The sequence below is a fragment of the Cupressus sempervirens genome, chromosome 7, assembly GCF_028749045.1.
Source record: "Cupressus sempervirens isolate cs-2001-9-10 chromosome 7, ASM2874904v1, whole genome shotgun sequence".
Classification (NCBI taxonomy): Eukaryota; Viridiplantae; Streptophyta; class Pinopsida; order Cupressales; family Cupressaceae; genus Cupressus; species Cupressus sempervirens.
This window is the reverse complement of record NC_143124.1, coordinates 134,917,000-134,943,314: the sequence shown is the minus strand read 5'-3', so window position 1 is coordinate 134,943,314 and position 26,315 is coordinate 134,917,000. Positions and strand designations below refer to the sequence as shown.

General features: G+C 37.2%; 1 protein-coding gene across 3 annotated transcripts in view; it reads left to right on the top strand.

Moving 5' to 3' along the window:
* The window catches only part of LOC149545874 (uncharacterized), a 205,368-nt gene that overhangs the window by 174,373 nt on the left and 4,680 nt on the right, over window positions 1-26,315 (top strand). For all 3 annotated transcript variants that reach the window (XM_089790862.1, XM_089790861.1, XM_089790863.1), the window contains one exon: window positions 3,721-3,958. In XM_089790862.1, coding sequence (XP_089646988.1) covers window positions 3,721-3,958 — 238 coding nt within the window. The remainder of the gene's footprint in view (window positions 1-3,720; window positions 3,959-26,315) is intronic.

Here is a 26,315-nt window from a genome sequence, read left to right as displayed (position 1 = left end):
TTGGTGGAGGATGATTCTGAAAGTGAATGGAATGCGCCCTTTAACTAAATGTGAGTTTGTTGGTAGGGCATGGCATATTAAAGTTGAGCTTAGTAATTTATATTAGTAGTTATATTTCATACTTGGAAAGATTTATGGAGTCTAACTTATTCTTTTATTACCTTGTTTTATTATATTTTTTAGTTGATTGTTGTGCTAAATCTTTATTGAGCATATGATAATTAATAAAAAATATTGGCAAAAGGAGTATGCTTTATTTTGCACATATATTTATTGTTTAACGAATAATTCAAAGGTGTTGTTAGGAATCTTTGAATTTATTAAGTTTTAATGCAAAATAGATATTTTTTGTTAGCGTACAGGGGCTTTGTCTTTTTCCCATGTGGCATTTACTTGGTCCTTTGGAATGGATGATGATGTATTTATATTTAGACTTAGCCTTAGAGGTTGCGTCAGTTGAAACTTGAAAGTATGAGGAGGGAATATAGGATTCTTGGAGGAGATTTAGGGAGTCAGTTTTTTACTTTTCCAGAGCAGTTAGAGAACATTTATGAATTGTTCGAGTGTTTTGAGGGCAGTTTTAATGAGCTATCCAGCTGGTTATGATGTGAGGGGACTTTTTTCTATTATGGTGGCATCTTTTCATGGGTTTTGACTTTTGTTTTTAGGCCTAGTTTTTTTGCATCTGACCCAAGTTGGATGGAAAGTTGTACTGTGAGTTTTGCACTCACTCTTCATTGAGTTCTTGGTTATTCAGATTTTGGAGATTTAGCGACTCTTCATAGTCCTTCGCTCTCTTTTGACATGCTTCTTGTAACTCAGTTTTGTAGATGCAGAGATTATATTTACCATTTTTACATAGTATTTTACCTTCTTATTTGTTGTGGAGTTTATGTGATATCCCCTCTCTAGTTTTACTATTAGAGTCATAAGAGTTAGCCTATTATTGGAGTACCATAGGCTAGCAGTGATGGATAGAGACTCATACTGGTTGCTCATTTTCCAGAGTTGGTTCTACAGTCAGTTTAAGAGCAAGTAGGGGCAGTTCCTTAATTTGTGGTGGTGATCAGATTTGAGGCTCCTCAAGACTAGTATATGATTTCAGTTTCAGGGTGACAGGGTATATTCCCTAGTTTCTAGGAGCATCCCTAGTTTTTAGGGATGGGATTGCCACTTGACCCACATTGCCCAGCATCAGTCACAGGTAGGTGACAGGACCCATTTACTGATTATTTGGTTGGTTTGGCTTTCCAGCTGAATAAGAGGAAATATTTTAATATTTCCTAAGTTTGTGTTTAAAATAAATTAAAATAAAGCTATTTATATAGCTAATTGGAGTAATAAGGGGATTTTGGCTTCATTTGGTTAGGTAGACCTATGTGTTATAGCTCGTTGGAAAGGTCTTGAATTATTATAGCTTATTTTCATCATCCAAAGCCCTTCGAGCACCTAGAGTTATGCTATTTGAGGAAATAGGTGTTTTTCGTATACATAAAGACCTTTTAATTGAGAAGATGTCATTTTATGACAAAGGGAAAGGCATATTCTCCCTTTAGGGTTTGATTGGCTTTGAGAAGGAGATAAAAGGAGATGTTGGGTCATTCTTTCATTATCTTTTACATCTTCATTCTCAGTATTTGCGATTTTTCTTTGAGGAGTGATTCTAGAGGTCTGGGATGCAAAGCCTAGAACTTGGCTATTGGGACACAAACCCCAATAGGTGGTTTCAGCAGCATTCTACAATATTGTTTTAGTAGTTGACAAAGATTATTAAGTTCAGTGTTGAGGGTGCTTGTGCATTGCAGGTTGGGGTTGTTGTTTGGCACGTTGGGATCTTCTTACTGCCTTGGTGTGACTATAGCAGCCGTACGGCTGCCTTTCAGCTCGCACATGGTTTGTTGGTTGGATTACGTTAGCCATCTCTACCCTTTTGGTGTGTGGGTGTTCCATTCTTGCAACTGCCATCATCATTCTTTGTCTGTAAACACCTTTGCCAGCATAATGATTACATATCTTGCCTAGTACAATTTGTAGCTATTCTGGTTGACTAAATATTATATTATTTGTAGCTATTTTTAATTATTGTTTTACTTATCTAGAAAATACAAAAAAGAAGAAACAATCTTTCTACAACTTCTCTCTAATTCTCTAAGACCACAAGAGAAGCACAGGAAAATCTATTATTTTAATTAAAATTTATAGTTCAGTGAAAGGATCCTTTTGGGATCTCTCAATTTGTGTATTGGTGTATGATTGATAGGGTTGTTAGTGAAAGTATCTCATTTTCCTTCATTTTGTGTCTCATACTATACCATCTTTGTGATTAGTTCATTGTAGTGAAAGTTATCTTTCCTTCGTAAGCTTATACATATCTAGACCTCCCTGTTAAATATTTATGCACATGCATGATGAAACAAGTTGTGTAAGTTCACCATTGTGTTTAGGTGTTCAATGATTCATAATTTTTCTGAATATTGAAAGTTTAAGATTTTGTTGTATAACTACATTTACATTTTTAAGATTTATTTTATAGTTTTGTCATTCTCAGTTTCTGTCATTTCCTAACCTATTCCCTTGAAGAAGTAGACTTCAAGTTTTCGGCAATATTTTAGGAAGCCCCACTTATTCAGAGGGTTCTTTCCACTTGGATAAACCCACAGACTCGGAAAGATCCCATGTTTCTTTAAGTGAATAAGTATTGAACTTTGTCGGTGCAACTTTCAGATATAACAAGAATCAAAGTGGGATATCAATGAATCTCTTATTGGTCCTTGTTGAGTTGAAGGGGATATGATTGTGTTCAATTAGAAGATGGGATTTTCAGTCAACTGAAATCTCAAACATAGCCGACAAAGAGGGTTTCCTAGATAAAGCATCATCTATAACATTTTTTTTCCTTTCAACATAATATTAAAATTATAATCCTGTAATTTTCTACGCACTTTTATTACTGTTCATAAGGCGTGCATGATCACAAGATTCTAAGTTAAAGTAGACATTTGAATCAGCCCCAATATTTTCTATTTTTCTAAAGCTATCTTATAGCAAACAGTAACAATCTTATATTCTTTAAATGTGTTTGTAACAACCCAACAAACTCACGATAGATTTATTGACCGAATCCGTCCCTATGTGATCAACTTGCCAAGTATCTATATTATTTTGGTGTAATAACCTCAACTTCCTAACTGTTGCCTTGTTCATTTAGTTGCCTTCTGTTACCATGCTAAGTGTTTTCTATGTGGTGATTTGGGCCAGAAACTTTCTACAAGTATCACTCCTAAGATTAATTATTATATGTCCTCCCTCAGCCTCTTAATATTGAACACAAGTGTCAAGAGAGTGATCTACTACCTTTTAAATGTCACATGTTTATTCTATAAATAATATTTCTTTATATAGGTACATCACTGAATACAGTAAATGGGAATACCAACAATTTTTATGACACACTATTGTCTGCTCTATAATTTTTATCATCCATTTCATACATTTGTTTGTGTGCATATTGACAATGCAGGCTTTCTTAGTGTTTTATTCAATTGCATTTTGTGTGGCTCATTCAGAAAAAACTCAATAGCAATTTGTAGGCATTCAACCTAATTTTGGCATATTTTTATCCGCACTTTAGACTTCCACACTTTCTAAAATTAATTATATGCATAAAGCATCGGATTAGTAACTACCTGAATTGTTTTTAACTTTTTTGAAAATGGACAGATGTTTAATGAGAAAAATTATGATATGGCGGTTATTTGCTTTGAGAGGTCTGGAGATGTGATTATGACTAAATGGGCAGAAGCTGCAAGGCTTCGAGAAGATGGACAAAGAAATTTTAAGAAGCACAAAGAAACTGCCAAACATTCACTGACAGCAGCAGCAAATATGTTCCTTTCTATAGGGAAACCAGAATCTGCTGCTAATTGTTTCATTATAATGGGAGAATATAATAATGCAGGTAAGTTGTCTAGTTTATAGGTTCCAAAAATTTGTCCTTTTCTTAAACAAAATTTGAATTCTATGATGAAAGTAATTTTATATTCAGTTAGTCGTAAAAAACTTAAATATGAAGAACAGAGGCAGTTTCTTGTGCATATCATCAAATATCAGGTCCATTGTTATTTAATAGGGTTTTCTTTTAAACAATAGAAGGTATGGCGAGTAAGGACCATGTGCCTAAGTTTTATCTTTACCTAAATTTGGAATGATTAATATAGCACAGTTAATTCCATAGATGAATTAAAATTTGCTTAATAGTGAATATGATATCACCCATCACATATAAGTTTATCTTATCAAACTATTGGCTCACAGTTCTGGATTTAATTGGAACTCAGTGGAAACTGCACTATATGATTAAACAACTCCGTGCTCTGAAAAGTCACACAAGAATAAAATGCAGTTGTTATCACTGAGGTTTGCGCCGTAGCTAAGCCTAGACCTAGCCAAGCTGTGAAACATTGTACTGCTTTTAGGTTGTGGGTACCCTATAGTGAAATTAGACCTCCAGATTGGAGGGCTGGGTCCCTTTGAAAAACTCTAAGTAACTAACTTTTTGAAGGGAAAGAGAGAAGGATTATTTGAAATGATATGCTACTTTCTAAACTTTCACCAAAGATTTCAAAATTTCTAACAGTTGTTTCAACTCATAATATGTCTTGAACAAAAGCCTAGTTCTGCTCACAATACGATTGAAAATCACAGGATGCATATAATGGACATATGAAAGTTTTGAGTTTTTCAATATTTACTTGAAGCAAACTAATGCTGCAAACCTATAAATTATTGAACAACAGTTGAACACAACATAAATCTGCATAAGTTTACTTGATACCACTAAATTTCTGTATTCCACCTTTCCTATTTATAAAAGAGAGGTTTTAAATAAAATCACAAAATTTCCTGAAGATCACATATGTAAATGTAGATCCAAAAGATCTTGAAGGAACAATTCACTGTTATTTTATTGAAAAACAAAGGAGTTTGCTGGTTTTACAGGCCTGAAAGTGTATGCTTCTCTGACGAAAAAAAACAGTGCAAAATGGGTTTTCAATATATGCCTTTGCCCATGCAAAGACAGAAAAAGAAAGAACTCCAGAAACAAGAAATTATATTTGCCCTATTTAAGGCTATTTTCTTCAACTGGAAATGAACAAGAGTGCAAATGAAACAAAGATTGGATGATTTCGTTGAAATGTGATTTAAAAGAGGGAAACTTGCCCAAAGAAGTCTTGAGATGCTTGAGTTATCTTCCTGGGTCGTATGCAACTGAGAAGTGCTCAAAATAAGGTTCTGGAATGAAGGAAAGTTGCTATTTTCAGTCTGAAAAATTTCCCTGAGCGGTTGCAGGCCTTTCTAGAAGCTATAACTAATGTACAGCTGTTATAGTTGCCTCAAAAACTCCTCTTTTCATGCCTCGACTGATGTGACCTTATTACTATTGGCTGCTACAAAGAGTGTACTAGAAGCTGATCTCATTTGAAAGGGGACATGGATGGGGAAGGAAAATAGAGAAATGAAATATGAACAATCAGGTTGGTATTGTAGAAAAACTCAAAAGTAAGCCCGAATTAAAAATTAAAGCAGCAATTGAGATTCATTAAGGAGCAACAAAAAAGTAGAAGAGACGCTACTCTTGGGAAGATGTATTAAGAAGTTGTAGGCTGCATTTGAGGGGGAATAGAAGTTTATATTAGACTTACATTTGTAGATCTGCAAAGGAGAAGTAAAAGGGAAGATCATCAAAGAAAGGATGAAGGCATAATTGTAAAAATAAGTTATAGCAGAATTGTATGGAGGGCATATGAAGATATAAAGAAGGGAAATATGCAGATATAAAAGAATTTGTTGAGGCAAATTGAGAAGGGAAGTCTATGCAGACAAAGGAAATGTACAAAAAGAAGACATACTTTGAAGGTAAGAATTTAAAAAGAATTGAGAGGGAAAAATAAGAAAGGGACTCTTTCAAAAGGAAAAGCATTGTAATGACGAAGGGTTCTGACTCTTTCAAAAGGTGATAGTCATGAATGGTTGTGATTCTATCAAAGGGCACAAAGGATGAAGGGTTGTGACTCTCTTGTAATAATGAAAGGTTTTGACTCTTCCATCATGAAGATATGAATAGGAGAGAGGGTCATTTTTTGAAGGCATATAATAAGGGATTATCATAAGATAATCTTAGTAGCTTATGTTCTGAGATATAAGACAGTGTTGATATGCGTAAGGGGAGCATAGGAATTAAGAATGGATTAATGGCTGCTACAGACTTGTAGATTTTGTTTTGATATTTGTTTGCAACATTTGATGCCATGAATTTCATATTCTCTGACTTTTGTATATAGTTGAGAGTATTTGTATATTAGGTGTGCGATTTCCTGAAGCTATATTTTGTTATTATTGTTTATGCTTATGTAATTGATGTGTGTGTATGTGATCAAATTAGCTTAAGTTTGATGATGTTATTGTGTTTTAAGGTTTTTTTAATAAACGGTGCATGAAACAAGTTTTAAATCCCTAAAAATCTCTAAATTTATTGGGTTTTTTTTTCACTTTGTTACGTCATGCCGAGTTTCAGAGTCTCGAGTCTTGAGGCAGGTTAGCCTTCCTAAGTCTGAGTCTGGGAACTTTGGTTTATATTTATTTTCTATAACATGGTAGATCTATTGCTGATTGATTAACTATAGTTTGTGGACATATAGAATAGATGATTTTTTTGGCAAGAGAATTATTGGAATCCTCTGATTTAACCGAAATTCATGGTAAACTAAACTTGGAGAATATGGATAAAGATGAGCTATTGCAGATAGTTGTTCTTGCTCAAGCAAAAGCACATGAAAAATCATTAAGAAAGGAGAGAAAGATCAAGTTGATTGGTAGAGCAGTTGATATTCTTGTTAAGGTTTTACCCAATGTTCAAGTTAGCTCTAGTAGTGCTCTACCAGAGCGGTTGGAAATTTTGTTAAGTAGTCTTGGTAATCAATTTGAATCCTTAGAGAAGTGTGTTTACGACAGAGTGCAGAAAGAGTATGGTGCAAAGAGATTCATGCATCTTTTTACCGTACTGGGTAAAGAAATCAATGCACAGACCATAGATATGAATAGCAGAACTTATTATTATTCGCATATGCCAGAACATTACATTATGCTTGATAAGATAAGATGAATGATAGATCAATGATGATTTACAATGATCCCAGACGGGATATAAATACTATCCGCCGAACCTTCCCGAAGGAGTCCGTCGGCCACAAACATTATGTCCGCTACAAACTATTTACCCGTCGGCTACAGAATACAGAAACACTAACGACAATCACCCTGTCGGCTACAGAAACACTGACAACAATCATCCCGTCGGCTACAGAAACACCGACGACAATCACTCCGTTGGCTATAGAAACACTAACGACAATCCAGTCGGCTAACACCATCCCCCCCAAAAAGAAAAGTCGTCTCCTGACGACTAACAAAATATCTAAGACAAATTAACAAATGATTGAGCCGACGGAGTGATTGTTGTCGGTGTTTTTGTAGCCGACAGGATGATTGTCGTCGGTGTTTCTGTATTCTGTAGCCGACGGGTAAATAGTTTGTAGTGACATAATGTTTGTGGCCGACGGACTCCTTCGGGAAGGTTCGGCGAATAGTATTTATATCCCGTCTGGGATCATTGTAAATCATCTTCTATCATGGATCTTATCTTATGAAGCATAATGTAATGTTTTGGCATATGCAAATAATCTAAGGAATTTTGTTGTTCATTGTTTGTGTGCATTTCTTAATTAACCTATGTGGTAAACAACATCTTTATACTTTGATTTCTGATGATAAGTCTTATATAGAAGCTGATATAGTATAGATCAAGAAAAATATTGAAGAAGGTAGTATGACTCTAAGAGGGTGTATTGATCCGATTTCTAGAGTTAAAGATATTGACAAGCTTCTTAAGGAGAATCAGGAAGAACTAGCAAATAAAGCAAAGGGCTTTGATTCATCGAAGGCATTTTCTTCTTATATGTCATATATTGTTAAGCTTTGTGATACCATTGACACACTTGAAGCAAAAGAGGAGTGTGTTCGGATGATTTCTTGACTTATGGAATCAGATTATTCCTAAGTTAGATGTTCTGCATACGACTCTTGTGGATGTTGTAACCTAAAGCAATGCTCCACATCCACCGGCTCTTATTCATGCTGAAGAGGAAGCCTATGCTTTGAATGGTCAAATCTAGAGTTTAGATAGTTTGACAAAGACCTGGTCAAATGACATCATTGCACATAATAGTTATGCAAACATTTTCAAAATGATGTAAGTTTTGCTTATCACTTGTACATATGTATATGCAAATAGAGTACGATTTTGGTAGATAATTTTCTTTTATTCTTGGCCCCATCTTTGCCATTATGTCAAAGGGAGAGATGTATTGAAGAAGTGAAAAAATGACTGATTGATCAACTCAAGGGGAGTTTGTTTTTTGGGAAGTTGGTTTGGCACATGTTGGGATGGACACTCTTCCATTTTTCACAAAGTGTTTCCATCAATGCCAAATGGAGAGATTTTGTGCAAGAGTAACTGATATGCATGGTATGTTGTCATTGATGGCAATTGCTCTTATTTACTCTTGATCATGATTGAATTTTAAGTATTCTACTTGAAGATTTTGTTGCTTGGGTTATGTGTGTATCAGATGTAGTTTACTAGATAGTCAGTGTGCTAAGGTTGGATCAAACAACTTTTGAAATGATTAGAAGTGATTGTAGGCAAATCAAATTGACATCTGCATGAGATATTCATCATTGAATTTCTGGTTGGTAGTTTTTGAGAAGAACAAAGTAGTTTGCTTTAATCCTTTGAAATGCATGGTTATTCACTATTAACTCTCGGATTATTGACACATTTTGATTGCACAAACATCAGAGAGTATTTATCTTGGTTAGCACACTATGTTTGGGTAATTTGGTTATGGAGGGGCTAAGAATTGTACACATTTTATTGTGGAAGCCGAAAGTTATATTTTTGTGAATGGGCTTGATAGTTAAGATCAAGTTTTGGTTCTGATGATAATCCATCGCATCAGATGAAAAAAATGATTGGCAAACATTATGTGTTGATTCAAATGTAGTGTTTAGAGACAATATTTTCTACTAGAGCCTCGTTGGATCTGTACAAGCATTTGTGATGCTACCAGTTACTTCGATATAGGACTATTAAGTTCATTTTTTATTATGTAATTGTCTTTATGCCTTAATGTATTTGGATTTTGTAATTGAGCAGTGAGCTCTTGGCTGTAGGCCTGAATTCAAGTACATTTCCTTTTTGTACTTAAGCTTTTTTCTAAGAAACCTTTAACAAGACACCTTATTACTGTAGTAGTGAGATATTTGTGGGTATCATCTCCATCAGGGTTCTCACTTGATTGGGTTTTCTTTCATTACAAATCATGGTGTTATAATTTTCTTGTTTTGTTTAACTTCTTATACATTCAATTTTAAATTGTGGGTTAGTTATAAAGGTTAAGGAATAGCATTGCATCGATTCACCCCCCATCTTGGTGCTTCCTCATCCTAACATATTCAAATAAGATATTGTATTTGTTTTCATCTTCAATGCTATATTCAGTGATGATTTGGAAAGTAAGCATTCACAATCAACGGAACTACAATGAGGTCATTTTTTAAGAATACCACTCCATGCAGTGACTAAGAACCATGTCGTGACTAAGGACTCCCATGGTGCCAAAGGGAGACAAGGTGGACTGACTTTGGGTAAGGGTAGACTTTTGAGATACTCTGTTGTGACGAACACTCACAATCCTTCACGGGAAGTAGAGCTTCAATCCAGTGAGACAAGGTAACATTGGCTAGATGGAGGGAAATGATGACTAAGGAGTGCCATAGGGCCAAAAGAGGACAATGTGGATTGTCTTTGGGCTTTGGAAGGGTATAATTTTTATACAACCTATTGTAAAGAGCCCTTACAATCCCTATCATTAGAAGTCAACCTTTGATTTTGGGAGACATGGTAAGAGTGGCTAGATGGAGGGAAACGATGATAATATCCCACACTAGGAATCCCACCTTAATAGCCATGGGTCTGGCCTTACGATAGGGTTAGAGGGTCGTACAATACAGTTGAGAGAGATATTGGGGCCATATGGAAATGCTACGATGTAGTATGGTCAAGTATATGTTGCGCCAAGCCAAAGGTCCATACGGTAGTGGAAGGTGTACGGATGGGAGATGGGTTCTAACTTCTATCAATGCAACCATAACATTAGAGTCGCAAGTTCATCAAATAAAAGCCAAACAAGAATGGAGATTGAACAAGGATAACCTTCAATTAATAGTTGCAAACAAGATGGTGCTCTGACTTGCTAGATCCAAGAAAAGTACTACAGGCAATGGAATAGGGTGAGGATTGAATTCCACCAAAACCAAAAATAGCTAAGTAGGGAAGATCTTTCACTTTTGAAATGGCGAACAATCCAGAAGCCCAATAGGAATTCGCAATACAAAGAAATAATCTAAAATCACCTACCAACTACTACCTACATGTCATGCTTAAATGCCTGTCCGGGAAACCTTTCCGAGGGTGTACAAAGATAGCCGATAGCCATACCTACCTATGGAAATAATTAAATAAAATGGGTCCGAGATATATTAAATCAATCGGCAAGATATATTAAATCAACCAATGCATTAACAAAGGTTTGATTAATTAGTTATTTTATGACGGGAACATTCCAGTTCTGCTGTGCCAAGCTATGTTTTTCCTCAAGTAAATGTAATGTCGGTTGCTGCAGAATGTGTTTGCCTTCCTAGGTCGCGTTGTCTATAGACAAGTGTTTCCAGCATACCAAGTATTCCTTCAAGGTACAGTTTCGCAGGGTCTTCTCATGAACATCAATGATCTTAGTCGGTTCCAATATGAGCTTCCCTTCCTCATTGAGCGATGAAAGGTTTGCAGTTATCTTGATGTTTTGTCCCACAGCTTTCTTTAGGAAGGAGACATGAAAAAAATTAAGAATGTGGCTTCCCATTGGAAGTTCTAGTTCATAGGCAATTTCAATGATGCAACGAGCTACACGATAAGGGCCATAAATCATGGCTTAAGTTTTTCTTTCCCCGTTTCTTTCAATGAGGATTGCCTGTATGACTGGAGCCTGAGATAGAACAAGACTCCCACTTCGAAACTTCTCTCGATTCAGTGTTTGTCGACATACATCTTCTATTGATTTTGTGCCCTTTGTAAGTTCTCTTTCAAACATCTCAGGATGTCTTGCCCTTCCTGAAGCTAGTCGGTGGCCCTTGGTGCATGACTGTCACCCAACACCATGTCGACAAATGAAAGGGGTTCATACCTGTATAGTGCTTTGAAGGGTGTCGTCCTGATGGACATGTTGTAAGTTGTGTTGTAACAGTATTCCCCTAGATGCATTCATTTAACCCGTGTCCGTTGTTGTGCTGGAACGTAGTTCCGAAGGTAGCCTTCTAGTTAACTTGTTTACAATCTTCGTCTGTCCATTTGTCTAAGGGTGCTAGCTAGTACTTGGCGACAATTCTGTTCCCGCCAACCGAAACAATTTTGTCCAGAAAATACAGATTAATCAACCATCTTGGTCACTAACAATGTTTTAGGGTAACCATGTAGATGAAAGACCTCTCTAAAAAATAATTTGGCTACTCGTGCAACCTGAAAATTTGAAGAGATGGTGAAGAAGTGTGCATACTTCGTCAATCTACCAGCTACCACGAAGATACAATCCTTTTCGTTCAGCTTGGGAAGTCCAGTATTGAAGTCCATCTAGATACTTTAAGGTTGCAGTAACTCGGCAGGAAGAGTATGTTTAGATTTTTTTTGTTGGTAGATTGTACACTCTCTTACATGCTGCAATATGTCTTCTTTAAGGCCTTTCCATGAAAAACTCTCCTTGAGTTGTCTGTAAGTTTTGAGGAAACCTGAGTGTCGAGCCAAGGGTGAGGCATGTATCTCCTTCAAGATTTTCTGCTTCAGTTTGGATTCAGGCATTAAGTATATCCGATTTTTATAGTAAATGATGTCATCCACCACTTTGTACTGATCATCTTGAGTGTCGCCGTCCGTTAGCTCACAGGCAAATGTGTTTTTGGAATATTCCACTAATAAATGTGCTTTCCAATCAGCTGAAATCTGAGTCAGTAAGCAGATGGCGGGTTTCTTGGACAAGGCATCTGCAACCACATTGTTCTTTCCCTTCACATATTCAATGTCAAAATCAAAATCCTGAACTTTGCTTACCCATTTTTGTTGCGTCTCATTCAAGTCTCGTTGCTCTAGAAAATATTTTGAGCTATTATGATCAGTACGGAGGACAAACTTGGCACCCACTAAATATTGTCAGAACTTGGTCAATACATATACGATGGCTAACATCTCTTTGTCATAAATGGAACATAGACGCTTTGTTTGTGTAAGCTTCTGACTCTCACAGGCTATGGGATGTCTATGCTGCATCAATACCATACCCATGCCTTTTCCTAATGCATCACACTCCAGAATGAATAATTGATTGAAGTCAGGTAAGGCGAGTATTTGGCAAGTGCTCATTACTTCTTTCAACTTATCAAAAGTGATTTTGTGCCTTTTCATTCCATTGGAAAGACACCTTTTTTGTTAAAGCTGTTAATGGTGCACTGAGCTGAGAGAATCCTTTTACAAACCCCCAATAATAACTGCACAGTCCAAAAAACCCCTCACAACTCAAAGAGCGATTTGGGGGGGGAGGGGGCAATCAAGGATAGCCTACGTCTTCTCCTGATTAACCTATACTCGATATTCACTGACAATGTACACCAGAGACTTTTTTTGTCATCCCAAATTCACATTTGGATTGCTTAGCAAACAAGGGCTGAGCTTTCATGATCCTTAGGACTTCACCCAAATGCTTTAGGTGTTCTTGCCATGTCTTGCTATAAATAAGGATAGCAAAGAATACCAATAAATACTTAGGCAACTGTTTGTTGAAGATGTGATACATGCATGACTGCAACATAGCAGGTGCATTTGTTAATCCGAATGGCATGACCAAGAAATCATAATGCTCGTAGTGATAATGAAAAGTCGTCTTCTCTACATCTTCCCTCATGCGGATCTAATGGTATCCAGAACAGATATCTATTTTTGAAAAATAAACTGCACCATGTAATTCATCCAATAGTGCATCAATCTTGCGAATAGGATATCTATTTTTTATTGTCTTTTTGTTCAACACACAGTAGTCCACACACATGCGCATTGTTCTATCCTTTTTAACCAATACTACTGAGGGCTAGAATTGGGACAGATCAATCCTTTCTCAAGTAGTTCTTGAATCGTCATTTCAATCTCATCTTTGAATTTTTTGGGATGGCGATAGGGTGTGGTTATGACTAGTTTGGCGCTTGCTTCAAATTCGATGGTATGCTCAAACCCACTATGGGGAGGTATGCAAGGAGGAATGTCTATAAAAACTTTATCATGAGCACTCAAGATATTTTGAAGATCGTCATCCTGGTGAGGTGTCTGTTGTCCTTTTATAGGTTTTGTCAAAAGGGCTAGAATTAGGATGGATTCATCCTTTCTCAAGCAGTTCCTGAATTGTCTTTTCGATCTTATCTTTGCATTTCTTGGGATGGTGGTAGGGAGTGGTTATGACTGGTTTGGCCCCTGCTTCCAATTCGATGGTATGCTCAAACCCACGATGGGGAGGTATGCTAGGAGGAATGTCTATAAAAACTTTAACATGAGCACTCAAGATATTATGAAGATTCTCATCCTCATGAGATGTTCGTTGTCCTTTTACGGGTTTTGCCAAAACAAAATAGTGTTTAGCCCATGCAATGTCATCATGTTGAAAGATTGCGTCAATCTATTGTACGAAAACTTCCTTTGGTGCCTCATAGGCCATCCCACGGTGTAGTGGGCACCCTGGATGTCCAAAAAAACTAAACCAAATTGCTGAAAGGAATTATGTCAAACAGTTTGCATTCAACTTCTTATTTCTTCGTTTAATGTTTTAAACCCCTTATAACTCCGAAAATCAAATGTTTATTTGTTTGTTGTGTTTCGTGCATAGAATTGGTATCATACAACATAAACAAGAAAGAAACTACAATAATATGCAAAGTGGAATTAAACTGCTGCTAATCAAATGTTATTTTCAGAATTCATAAAACCAAATACATGGCAGATTTATCAACTCACTAATTACTTCAGCAGTATTGACATAATACTCCAGCCCATGCTTTCGAACTTGCTGCTACAATACTTTGTCCTTCAATCAGTCCACTACCTTCATAATACCATTCCCTCAAAGTGGCATAAGCGTCAAACAAGTAGTGAAGAAGATATGAGCAAAATACCAAATCTGCCTGTAGCCGGAAATGCAACTAAACTGCCTGATAATGAAGCCAATAACAAAGAATTCCAAAGGCCAAACCCCAAGGGAATGACGTCTAGAATGTTACAAGAGAGGATAGACGTCCTCAAATGCCAAGAATGGCGCTGCAACTCACACACCAATTTCTTCTCATATTCAACCTGCCTACTGAAGCCACAAATGCTTCCTTTTATTCTATTTCCAAGGGTCCGCTCAACTCATATGGGCAATGTGGGATAAAAGATGTGTAATATATAAAACATATATTAAAGTACCCCTTATTTCTCCCTTGGGTACACATCACCATAAAATAAATATTAAAGTAACACTTTAATATTTTACAATTAAATTAGACGTTACTTTAACAAAACTTCAGGCATTAAAATGTATTAGCAATCGGACTCCGAATAATGCGAGTGATAGCTCATTGGAAAGCTCTCACCAAGGAGTATCGAATCCAATCACCAGAATTGACCTGCACTGTGTCCTGCCGACTTACTAAAAATAGTAAGTATGCCTGAAACTGAGTAAATCAACTTCATTTTGGGTCAAACTGGAAATGACTAGGCCAAAACACTCCAGGATTCCATTAAACCCTTCGTTAGCCCTCGGGACCATGTAGAACAAGGCTAACGCACACACACTTGGTCAACTACTAAAAGAACGTGAAGGCCAAAAGATGGGATCATTACACACGGAGAACAACCTTTTTCCCATTGTCAACAAAATTGAAGTCCATCCATTTGAAGCTTTGAGTGTATTCATCAAGTGTCTTCATCCACAGTATGCCCAGAATAACCTTCATATCATCTAGATCCACTATAAAGAAGTCTTCCGTCATAGTGTGGTTAGCCATGGTAATACTCAATTGGGGAACAAGGTGCAAACAAGGCAGAAGTGTCCCTCTAGCGACCTTGACATGAAATCCTATGTGTGTCTCAGTAGGTAGACCTCTTATTTTTACCAAAGACAAGTTTATGAAGTTTAGAGTGGCTATGCTATCAAGCATCACAGTGACCCTTTGTCCTTGAAGAGTTCCTCGTACGTGAAACATCATATACCTCAGGCTCTCGGCTAAGGCGATGGTTCCTCCGCACTGTACCAAAGCTGCAATTTTCTCTGTACGGTTCAAGCAACTATTTTGGTGTCCTCATGGGAGTGGTTGTCTGTGGTAGGTAGATCCTCCGGATCGTCGTCATCATCAGATACAGCTTCAATGTAGCGTATTTTTCCTTTACCGAGGCATTTGTGCCTAGGTTCCCATGGTCCCTTGCAATTGAACCATAATTTCTTTCTTTGGAGCTCTTGTCTGCTAGCTTCGTCCAATGACGGCTTCTTCGGCAGATGTTTATTATCTTTGTCTTTTCGAAATACCGGTGGTTTGGAATGTGACTAACCTCGAGAGGATGATGTCGCTGATGATGCCATGCTCCATGCCTTCTTTATAACCTCCGAAAGGGTGACAGGATTGAACACTTTTACCCAACCCTTCAGTGGTTCTGTTAGTCCGTCCATGAAGAGTACTATCAGTCTGCTTTTGGAAATGTCCGTAACCACAATAGGGAGTTTCTGAAATTCTGTGATGTACTGGTCGACCGCTCCAGTTTGCTTCAGTTTTGCCAATTCTTTGAAATTAGGTTCCAGATCTTTATCATCAAAGTGATCTATCAATTTCTCAGTGAATTCTGCATAAGTATTTATTTGCTCATGTCCTACTCTGATGGTGTCATGATGCCACCATTCATGCACCACTCCCTCCAAATGTAGTGCTACAAATTTGATTGCTTCTTCTGGCATTGGATTAAGCTAGAAGTAAATATTGACCTTCATTACCCATACTTGAGAAGATATGGATCCGGATTCGTCAAATGGTGATAGATTTGCCTTATTCAACTTTGAGATCATCGTTAAAATATCCTCGATTTCTGCCTCCTGAATATCTCATTCTCAATTCTGCGTAATCTTTGTAGGATATATCCTCCTCCAAATTTGCATTCTTCTAATCTTCTCTCAACTGTCCTTGAACTTCCTCAAGGGTTGTTTGCTGTGGTACCTTCGTTCATGGAGGGAAAGACGACATGGAAGGTCGAGAGTGTGTTGGATTAGAGTTTTCCTTACTCGATGCCAAGTCCGCGCTGTGGCCATTTTGTTTACTGGATATTTTATTGTCTGCCAATTTTCTAAGGGTTTCGTCAATAAGTCGCTAAGTGTCATTGATTTTTGTTTGATTCATCGAAATATCTCTTAGTAGTGCCAAGAGTTTGATAGTAGTGGGTTCTTGTTTTGTCATTCTATCAACCGAATGGGATCTTCTTCTCTTCCGGCTATAAACTCTCATTCACTGTGCACAAGCTGGCAGGATAATTAGCTCTGATACCACTATAATGTTGTGCTTTTGTCAGAGACTTTGTTGTCGTATAGTAGCAGCAGATGTCTCTATGGTAGCGGTAGAGGTCTATACGGTAGCAACAGAGGTATGTACCATAGGGGATGCGGGGTTGTGAGATGGAGAGTGTCGATTAGAGTCAAGCCATATGGTGTTGAGGCCTTAGAATAGGCCGTATGGTATAACCTGCATATGGTGATTCCAGGGAGTCGTAAGGTGGAGTTAAGAAGGTCGTATGGGAAGAGAAGTAGTCATGGATCTGGTTGTATGGTAGGGCTAGAGGGCCTTATGGTATAGTTGAGAGATATCGGGGCCATACAAAAATGTTAGGATGTAGTACGGTCAGTTATAATTCATGTTGCGCCAAGCCAAAGGTCCATGCGGTAGTGGAAGGTGTACGGATGGGAGATGGGTTCCGTCAATGCAACCATAACATTAGTCCTAAATTCATCAGATAAAAGCCAAACAAGAATGGAGATTGAACATGGATAACCTTCAATTAATATTTGCAAAAACGATGGTGCTCCGACTTGCTAGATTTGAGCAAAGTATTACAAGCAACGGAATAGGGTGAGGGTTGAATCCTGCTAAAATCGGAAATAGCCAAGTAGGGAAGATCTTTCACTTCCAAAATGGTGAATAGTCTAGAACTCGAATAGGAATTCGCAAGAAAAAGAAATAATCTAAAATCACTTACCAACTACTACCTACATGTCGTGCTTAAATACCCGTTGGGGAAACCTTTTGGAGGGTGTACAAACATAGTTGACGACCATACCTACGGAAACAAATAAATAAAATGGGTCTAAGATATACTAAAGAAATTGGCCCATTAACAAAGGTTTGATTAATTATTTATTTTATGATGAGAAAATTACAAGGTGAAGGATTGCTTGAAGAGTTGTGAAGTAGCTTTGAGATGATGAGAATGATGGAGTCCAATCAATAAACCAGAATTAAGCTGAACAGAGAATTGAATTTTTCAAAGTGAGTTGTATGTTATTAGATCAAAAATTTGTTGTTACTTTCTAACCATTGTGGTAGTAGTAAGAATTCTTTTGATAAAGTTGACCTAACAGTCATTTATAAATCCTTTAATCAAGCTGACATTTTAATGGAATGTTCTAAAGTCCTCTAGCAAGGCCACTCCTGACACGGTAATTAAATCCTTCAATAGGGTCACACCTAACAATATGCTTTGTAACTTTTAATAGGGTTGGCTTCTAACAGAGCTTACTTTAAAAGAGTGAAAAGTGGTCACATGTTACTAGTGGTTTTTCCCAAATTTGGTTTCCATGTTAAACATTGGTGTTGAACATTGTATGGATGTTTGTTGTGTGTTTGTGCTACTTGTTGTTTTTAAGTTGTAAGTTTATTGTTGACTATGATAAGTTTCGGCAAGTTGGCACATATAGGATAGAGAGCTAAAATGGAATGAGTAAGTTGGATTATGGTGAACAATTTTAACTAGTGAATTATTGGGTTAAGTTTGTTGAAGTTTCAAGTGTTTGATTCATAGATGCAGACCTAGGGATAGCTAATTCACCCCACCTCTCAATTATTCCAAATATTCTAACAATTGGAATCAGAGCTCTTGGTGCTTATGTGATAGTTTGAAGGACTTAAAGCTAAAGATTAGGATGTATAAGAGAGAGATACCCAAGCTAGCCAAGGAGAACTTCTCAACATGGAAAATGTTGATGAAATTACATCTATCGGGTATTAGAGATTTTGTACTTCACTATCTTGAAAATGAGTACATTGAATTTCCTAGACCTATGACTGTTGAGAAGATGAAAGAGAAGCAAGAGCATAACCAAATGATGATTGAGCTTGCATCTTCCCTAAGCTATTTTGAATTTGATGAAGTAAACGATTGTGTAAATGCAAAGCAGGTATGGGACAAATTGGCATTACTCCATGGAGGAGACACAAATGTGATGAGAGCTAAGGATGAAAGCATGAGAGGAAAGTTTGACGACATGAGAATGAATGAAGGTGAGTATATAACACAACATGGTGCAAGAATTGAAGAAGTGGTCAATGCTATCACAAGTGTTGTAGGTGAAATATTTGAGGAGATAGTGATCAGCAAGATACTGAGAACTTAGATGCACACATGGTAATGATCTGACATACACAAAATTGAGATGCAATACAAGTACCTAGATGCACACTTGGTAATGATCTAACATTGGATGGTCTAGTTTGTACACTCGCAGCGTTTGAGTTGGCTAATTTTGATAATTACTCCCTTACTAATGTTGAAAGTGCTTTCAAAGAAAAATTGGCTCTTGATAGTGCTAGAAAGGAGAAAAAAGGCAAACTTGTGATGGCAGTGAATCAGATGAAGAGCTTGATGAACTTGAGACATTATTGGCTAAGAGGCTACCCAGAGGAAGAGGTAAACACAAAGGTAAAACTTCCTACTATCTACTTTACATGTAATAAAGTTGGTCATATTGCTGCAAAATGTCCTCATAGAGGATAAGGATGAGAGAAAGGACAGTAGGCACCGAGACAGGAAAGATAAAAGAGACTACAAAGGAAAAGGTAATAAATCTTGTTACATTGCTGCAAAATGTTTTGGTAGTGGTACTAATGAAAATGATGATGAAGTTGTGTATGTTGCTATGAAAGACGATTCTAAAGAAGATGAAAAATGTGAAAAGACAGCTCTAATTTCATATGTAAGCAAAAATGATTGATGGATAATTGATAGTGGGTGTTCACATCATATGACTAGTGATACAAGTAGGTTTGAAAAGTTGATTCAGTACAATGGTAATAATATTAAGTTTGAAAATGATGCACCATGTTATGTGAAAGGTAAAGGATCAATTATTTTGAATGATAAAATCATATGTGATAATGCATATTGGGTTGATGGTCTGAAATATAATTTGTTGAGTGTGGCATAGTTGATCAGTTTTGGCTGTAGGGTTGAATTTTATAAATAAAAAGACAAAGATCTACAATGTTACTGATGAACTCATTAAAAGTGGAGAGCAAACAAGAGGTAATTTGTTCTATGTAGACCTATTTGAAGATACATGCTTATTTGCACAATATGAACATGTTTGGCTATGGCATAAGAGGTTGTGTCATGTGAATTTTGACAATTTTGTTGAGATTATCCAGAAAAGGAGTAAGAGGATTGCCAAGATTGAGTAAACCAGACAAGGTGATGTGCAAACAATACCGATTGGGAAAAATGACTAAGTCTAGTTTCAAGAGCAAAACTTTTTTCTTTTTATGATATTTTCGAATCAGTTCATACTAATTTATGTGGTTCTATTGGAGTGCAAAGCTACTATGGAGACAAGTACTTTATGTTATTTGTTGATGACTTCCCTAGAATGATGACTATAATTTTTCTTAAAGAAAAATCTGATGTCTTTCAAATGTTTCAAGTGGTATTTGCCTAGAGTAGAGAAAGAAATAGATAAGAGCCTAAAGTGTTTGAGATTTGATGGAGGTGGAGAGTTCAATGTATTCTGCAATGATAGAGGAATCAAAAGGCATATGTCTGCACCTAGAACTCCACCACATAATGGTATAGCTGAAAAAAGGAATAGATCAATAATGGATTGTGCAAGAACATTGATGTTGGAGAAAAATGTTTCATCAGAGTATTGGAGAGAAGTTGTCAGTACTGCAATCTATACACTAAACCGAGTGCAAATCAAGAAAGGTACAAGCAAAACACCTTCTAAGCTATGGTGTGGACATGCACCTAATGTAAATTATTTCAAAGTTTTTTGAAGCAAATGTTATGTTTTGAAAGATTCAAGGAATGGAGAGCTTGATGCCAAAAGTGATGAAGGTATATTCCTAGGTTATTCCACAAAGAGTAAGGCATATAAATGTTTGAATTTGAACACTAACAAGGTTGTGGTAAGTACAAATGTTAGAGTTGATGAATTTGTAGAGAAAAATAAGGTGGAATGCAAGAAAGAACTTGAGGACTACATTAATTTTGTATATGTCTATGAAAGAGAACCTAACACCATTTTTAAACTTGAGAAACGAGCGGAAGGAACACCAAATGTAAACACTACCGAGTCACAACAGAAAATACAGCAAGAGGAAGTTGAAGTGATTGAACATGTTGAACAAGGAGAATCTAGTGAACATCAACAAGAACCAAGAAGAAAAGAACCTGCCCTAGCAAAGTATGTGAGAAGAAATCATATACTAGATTAAATCATTGGGGACAAAGATTTAGAAGTTGTAACAAGAAACAAACTAAAGAAAGATACGCGCTTATTCTGTGAGTATGAGCCTAGATTAGTCAAGGATGCAGTTGAGAATGAAGATTGGATCGCAGCTATGAATGAAGAGATTGAGCAAATTGAAAAGAATAACACACAAACAATAGTACCCAGACCAAAGGTCAAGAATATGATTGGAACAGAGTGGGTATTAAGGAACACACTGAATGAAAAGGGTGAAGTCACAAGGAACAAGGAAAGACTAATTTGCAAGGGATATGCACAAGAAGAAGGAATTGACTATGGAGAAATATTTGCTCCAGTTGCAAGGTTGGAAGGAGTAAGGACTTTGGTTGCATATGTTGCTTACAAAGGTTTAAAAGTTTATGAAATGGATGTAAAGTTTGCATTTTTGAATGGTGTACTTGACGAGGAAGTCTACATTGAGCAATCAGAAGGTTTTGTTGAGCCTAGCAAGAAAAATATAGATTGCAACTTGCATAAAGCTTTGTATGGTTTGAAAGAAGCTCCTAGAGCATGGTATGAGAGAGTGCATGCATACTTGGTGGAAATTGGTTTTGAAAGAACAAATGACAACAACAATCTGTACTTGAAAACTGAATCTGAGAGCAAGATATTGTTAGCTGAAATTTTTGTGGATAATATCATATTTGGAGGAAAATATTAATTGTGTAAATCATTTGCTGGTGAAATGAAGAAAGAGTTTGAAATGTCTATGTTTGGAGAGTTCAAATTCTTTATTGGCCTGCAAGTATATCAGATGAAGAATGACATCTACATTACACTATCAAAATATATCAAGGAGATACTGAAAACTTTTGGTATAGAAGACTCAAGATTAGTTGGAACTCCTATGGCTACTGGACATAAACTTACAAATAATGATGATTCCAAAGAGGTAAATTAGACATTGTATAGGTCAATGATTGGAAAAGTGATGTGTTAAATTTTGGATTGCATGGTAACTTGAAGATATTGCATATCTTATGAAAGGTTAAAGGTGTTGCCATCAATGCAAAAGAGGTAGATTGTTGGAGCTACAATTGTTGAGAGCTTGATTTGAACAATTGTTATATTGTCATTGATGTCAAACCTTATTGTAAGACAATATGTCAAACCTATTGGTAAGACAATTCAATACTAGTATAGAGTGTCATCTATTGATTGATGAAAATGATTTGAAAAATAGTGATCATGAGATGACCGAGTGAAAAATTGAAATTGAAATGTGTAAGTGAGATGGAATTTCAATGGGCACTTGATAAGTTAGTACGTGACAAGATAATGTGTTGTTCAATCAATACATTAAGTGAAGGAGATAGTTGGATGAATCACGAGGTTGAATAAAGCTATAATAATAAGCTTGACTAAGTATCACTGTTACATGGTGAATAATGTTCAACCCATAGGTGATCAGGAAAAAAACATATAACTTAAAGTAAAATATTATTCATCCATCACATGTTTTCCGTACATAACAATAATGTTCAATATAATGATGTCAAATACATAAGTGTATGCCACATTTATAATATCCGACATGATGCCAATGAAATGACACAACCATGCACATACCGATAACCATCTAACTACCCAGTTTGTTAGACAATATCGTCCCCCCCAAAAAGAGAAGTCATCTCCTGGCGACTCAAACTTGAAAGAGTTAGGAGACAACATACAAACATAGAAAGAAATATAGACTAGGGAAGAGGTTGCATCGTTGAAGTGTTCAACAACTGGCGCAACTCATAGACCTGATAAGTGCGTATACGGAAGTCCTTCATTCGTGTGTTCACTTCCACCACCTCCTTCAAGAGAAGTGTTGCCTCCATGGCCTGAGTCTAGGTTGCCTGTAATCCTTTTTCGGCCTTTTCCTTATATTGCAAGAGCGTTGCTTGCTTGGCCACCCATGTTGCCTGTTGACTAGCCAATTCAGCTGCTAGCTTCTCTCGAGCTTCTACCTTGATTGCCCTAGACCTCTCTGTTGTAACCCTCCCTCCTTCCCTATCTACCTCTGCATGTTGATGAGCATAGTAGACGTCTTTATACGCCCCAACTATCTCATGTGCAAGCTTCTCCATGGTAGTATTTCACGGTCCCAATTTAGGCTTTGTAGTCCAATCAACCAACATCTTTGGTGTTTCTATGGCTGGCCATCCTCTGGCCTCAAAACAAGAGCGAAAACGCTTCGGGCAACCCCTCTGGATATAGGCTCAGACCAAATGCAACTCCCTTCTACGGGTCAAAGCATGCTGACCAATAATTCAGCCTCTCTCCAACACAACTTCCATGGCTCTAATGCATGCCATGGATCTCTTCTCATCCGATCCATAATTCAGTCTGTCCTCAGAACATCTTGCTTCAAATCTATATCCATCTCTGCCCCTTTTGTGGCAGCCATATCCACCTCTGGTGCGGCCTCCTCAACTCTGACACATCCTCGGAATATGGTACTGCCAACTCCTGTGGCGATAGAATGGCAGCTACTCCTATAAATACCTCTCACCGCCTTGGGGACTAAATGGAGGAATCGACATTTGTAGGAATGAGACAAAACTGCTGTATCAAGAATGCTGAAGTAGGCAACTTAGGAGTGAAAAGTGTGGACCCTTAAGCTACCTCATCATTCCCAGCCTCTACCGAGGCACTTTCCCTCTGAATCGGTCCCACTACCCTCTGTGGTATCCTCACATCCACTGTCAGTGTCACCGTATGCATCTAACCTACAGTACCCTTTTCTGATTGGCCATTGTGCCACCCGTGTCCAAATGCCTCTAGTAGAATATTGGGGGTTCTCCTGGTGCCATTCTCCCTCTCGATGGGATTTCAAACTTGTCTGATAGAATTTGATGGAGTGCTACTTGAAGAAACAAATTAATGGCATGATGTGGCATATAGAATGTGCGATGTTGCAATGTCATGAATTCCTCCATTCTATCCGCGAGGATGGTGGTGCAATCATACACCGTACCATTCATGAAAGTAATCTGAGGCAGGGCGGTATTCGAAGCCCTACTCGCCTCGATTAACCTGCTCTTTATCACATCCATAATACATCTCCAATGGCCTTCCTTGACAAAGTCTCACCGCAGTCTTCAATTTTTAGTACCCCTTACGACGGACTTAAATTCCTCCTATGAGGTCACGTCCTACCAACTTCACCCAGTACTCCTTACATTTTTTTGGCAGTTTGTGGTTCGTGGTCAACATTTTGCAGCCTCCTTGGCTAGGAATGCCAAGAGCCTTGTTGAAATCTCAAGCTTTGTAGGAGACAGTCATACAATGCTTCTTGTATACAAATGTACTTGTTTTGCTATGTCTATTGTATGTTTCAATCATAGTTCTTAAGATTCTCAAACAACCGAATGGAAAACACTGGAAGTTGTATCACCTAATGTATTTGCGCACAGATCAGAATTTGTTTGATGAGGTTAATGTCAGCCGTTTCTTGCCACCATTTGCAGCACTCACTGCCATCCAACACTTATAACTGAACAGCGAGATGAGAAAGGTTAGTCTCCACCTTCTCCTTCTTACTGCCCAATGCTCCCGACCTTGCAACCTGGACTCTTGAGGCCAACACTTTCACGTACTTGTCCATCTCGGCACTATTCCCCATCAACTGATCCTTCCGCTGTCTTCTTTTGCCTAAAAACTACATACTAATTGATTAATCGTCTTTTGTTTTGTCTTTATTGTAATGACAATAGTTAGGGTTGTTGCGCTTTCACTTCTCCACAGCATGTCTTCCTTCAGCCTCTCGTGTTATTTCTAGCTCCCTCGGAATGCTTCCTTCTATTACTTCTCCACTTGTCCGAATGACAATGGTTCTCTCTTTTTTTTTTGTAACTTCCTAAGTCTAATTTTCTGCTAGTATCACCCCTTGCCTCGCCTTCTTGCCATTCATGATAGATCTTCATCTTCGACCCATTAATGGTGTTATGAATTTCTTGCCCATCCAAGGTCCATAATTTTATTTAACCATTATCACCAACTTGTCTGATTTTATATGGTCCAAGCCATTTGACCTTGAATTTTCCTAGTTTTATCTCATTGTGGCCATTGTACCGAAGCACCAATTGGCTTGGCTGGAACCTCGTCCTTTTCAAATGTTTATTGTGTCATGTCTTTTGATGGGTTTGCGCCACCTCTGTCGCGCATTGCATCATTAATCTTAGTTCATCCAATTTGTTTTTCTGATATGGGCACTCTCGTAGACTTTCGATAGTGCCAAAGGCAACTTTTCCTCCCAATCTGCATATTCTACTCCGCATGATTTATATATGATGGCCACGAGAATTTTGTTTGTTGCTTCCGCATGACAAACTAGGTAGTTAGATGGTTACTGGTACGAGCACAGTTGTGTTGTTTCATTGGCATCATGTCTGATATTATAAATGTGGCATACACTTATGTATTTGGCATCATTGTATTGAACATCATTGTTACGTACGAAAAATGTTTGATGGATGGATAATATTTTACTTCGTTAAGTTCCACTATAGATAGATAGATAGAGAATATTCCCGCATCTATATATATATAGATAGATAGATCGATAGATAGATAATATTCCCGCATCCCACATCTAATTCCAAATCGGTAACTTAGATCCTCCCTAGTTATATATATTAATTATTGATCAACCTGTGACTTTGCATAGGACAGGTGTAGGACAAATCAAACAAAGTCAATGATTTCAATGAGATTGATTCTAATAGAGATTGGATAGGGCTAGATTAGGGGACCCTATTTTTTACTACAAATGAGATTCTTGATTTGAGAGGTAGACCATGGAGGATGTGGCTTTGTTTGAAGGAGCCAGGAGCCACTAGATTTTCACTGTATGATTTGTTGAAATGGAGGATTCATTGCCATCTACCAGCTCAAGTAAGGTTGAGCTGGAGCCACAAAAACCACCTTTTATACAGAGTGAACAGTTGCAACAGAGTGTGAGGTTTAGAAACTCTGCAAGTTTTCATTAGATTAGAAAAGAGGAAGCTTAAAAATGTTGTAATATACAAATTATTAATTTTGACGATTGTTCCAAAGGCAATCGTTATGAATTCATAATAGTTGTCAGAAAACTATTGTATTGAGATTTCACATGATGGTGTGATTTTCTATTTAATTTGTATTCAAATGAATCAAATTTAGTAGAAAAAAAATTTATACTCCTTGAATACATTTTTTCGTTTGAATTTCCAAAAAAAAAATTGTTTTAAATAAATTTAAGCAATTTTTAATGTTGGAGAGTTTTTTTGTTTTTCCCACATTTTGCTTGACTTGAATTTTGGG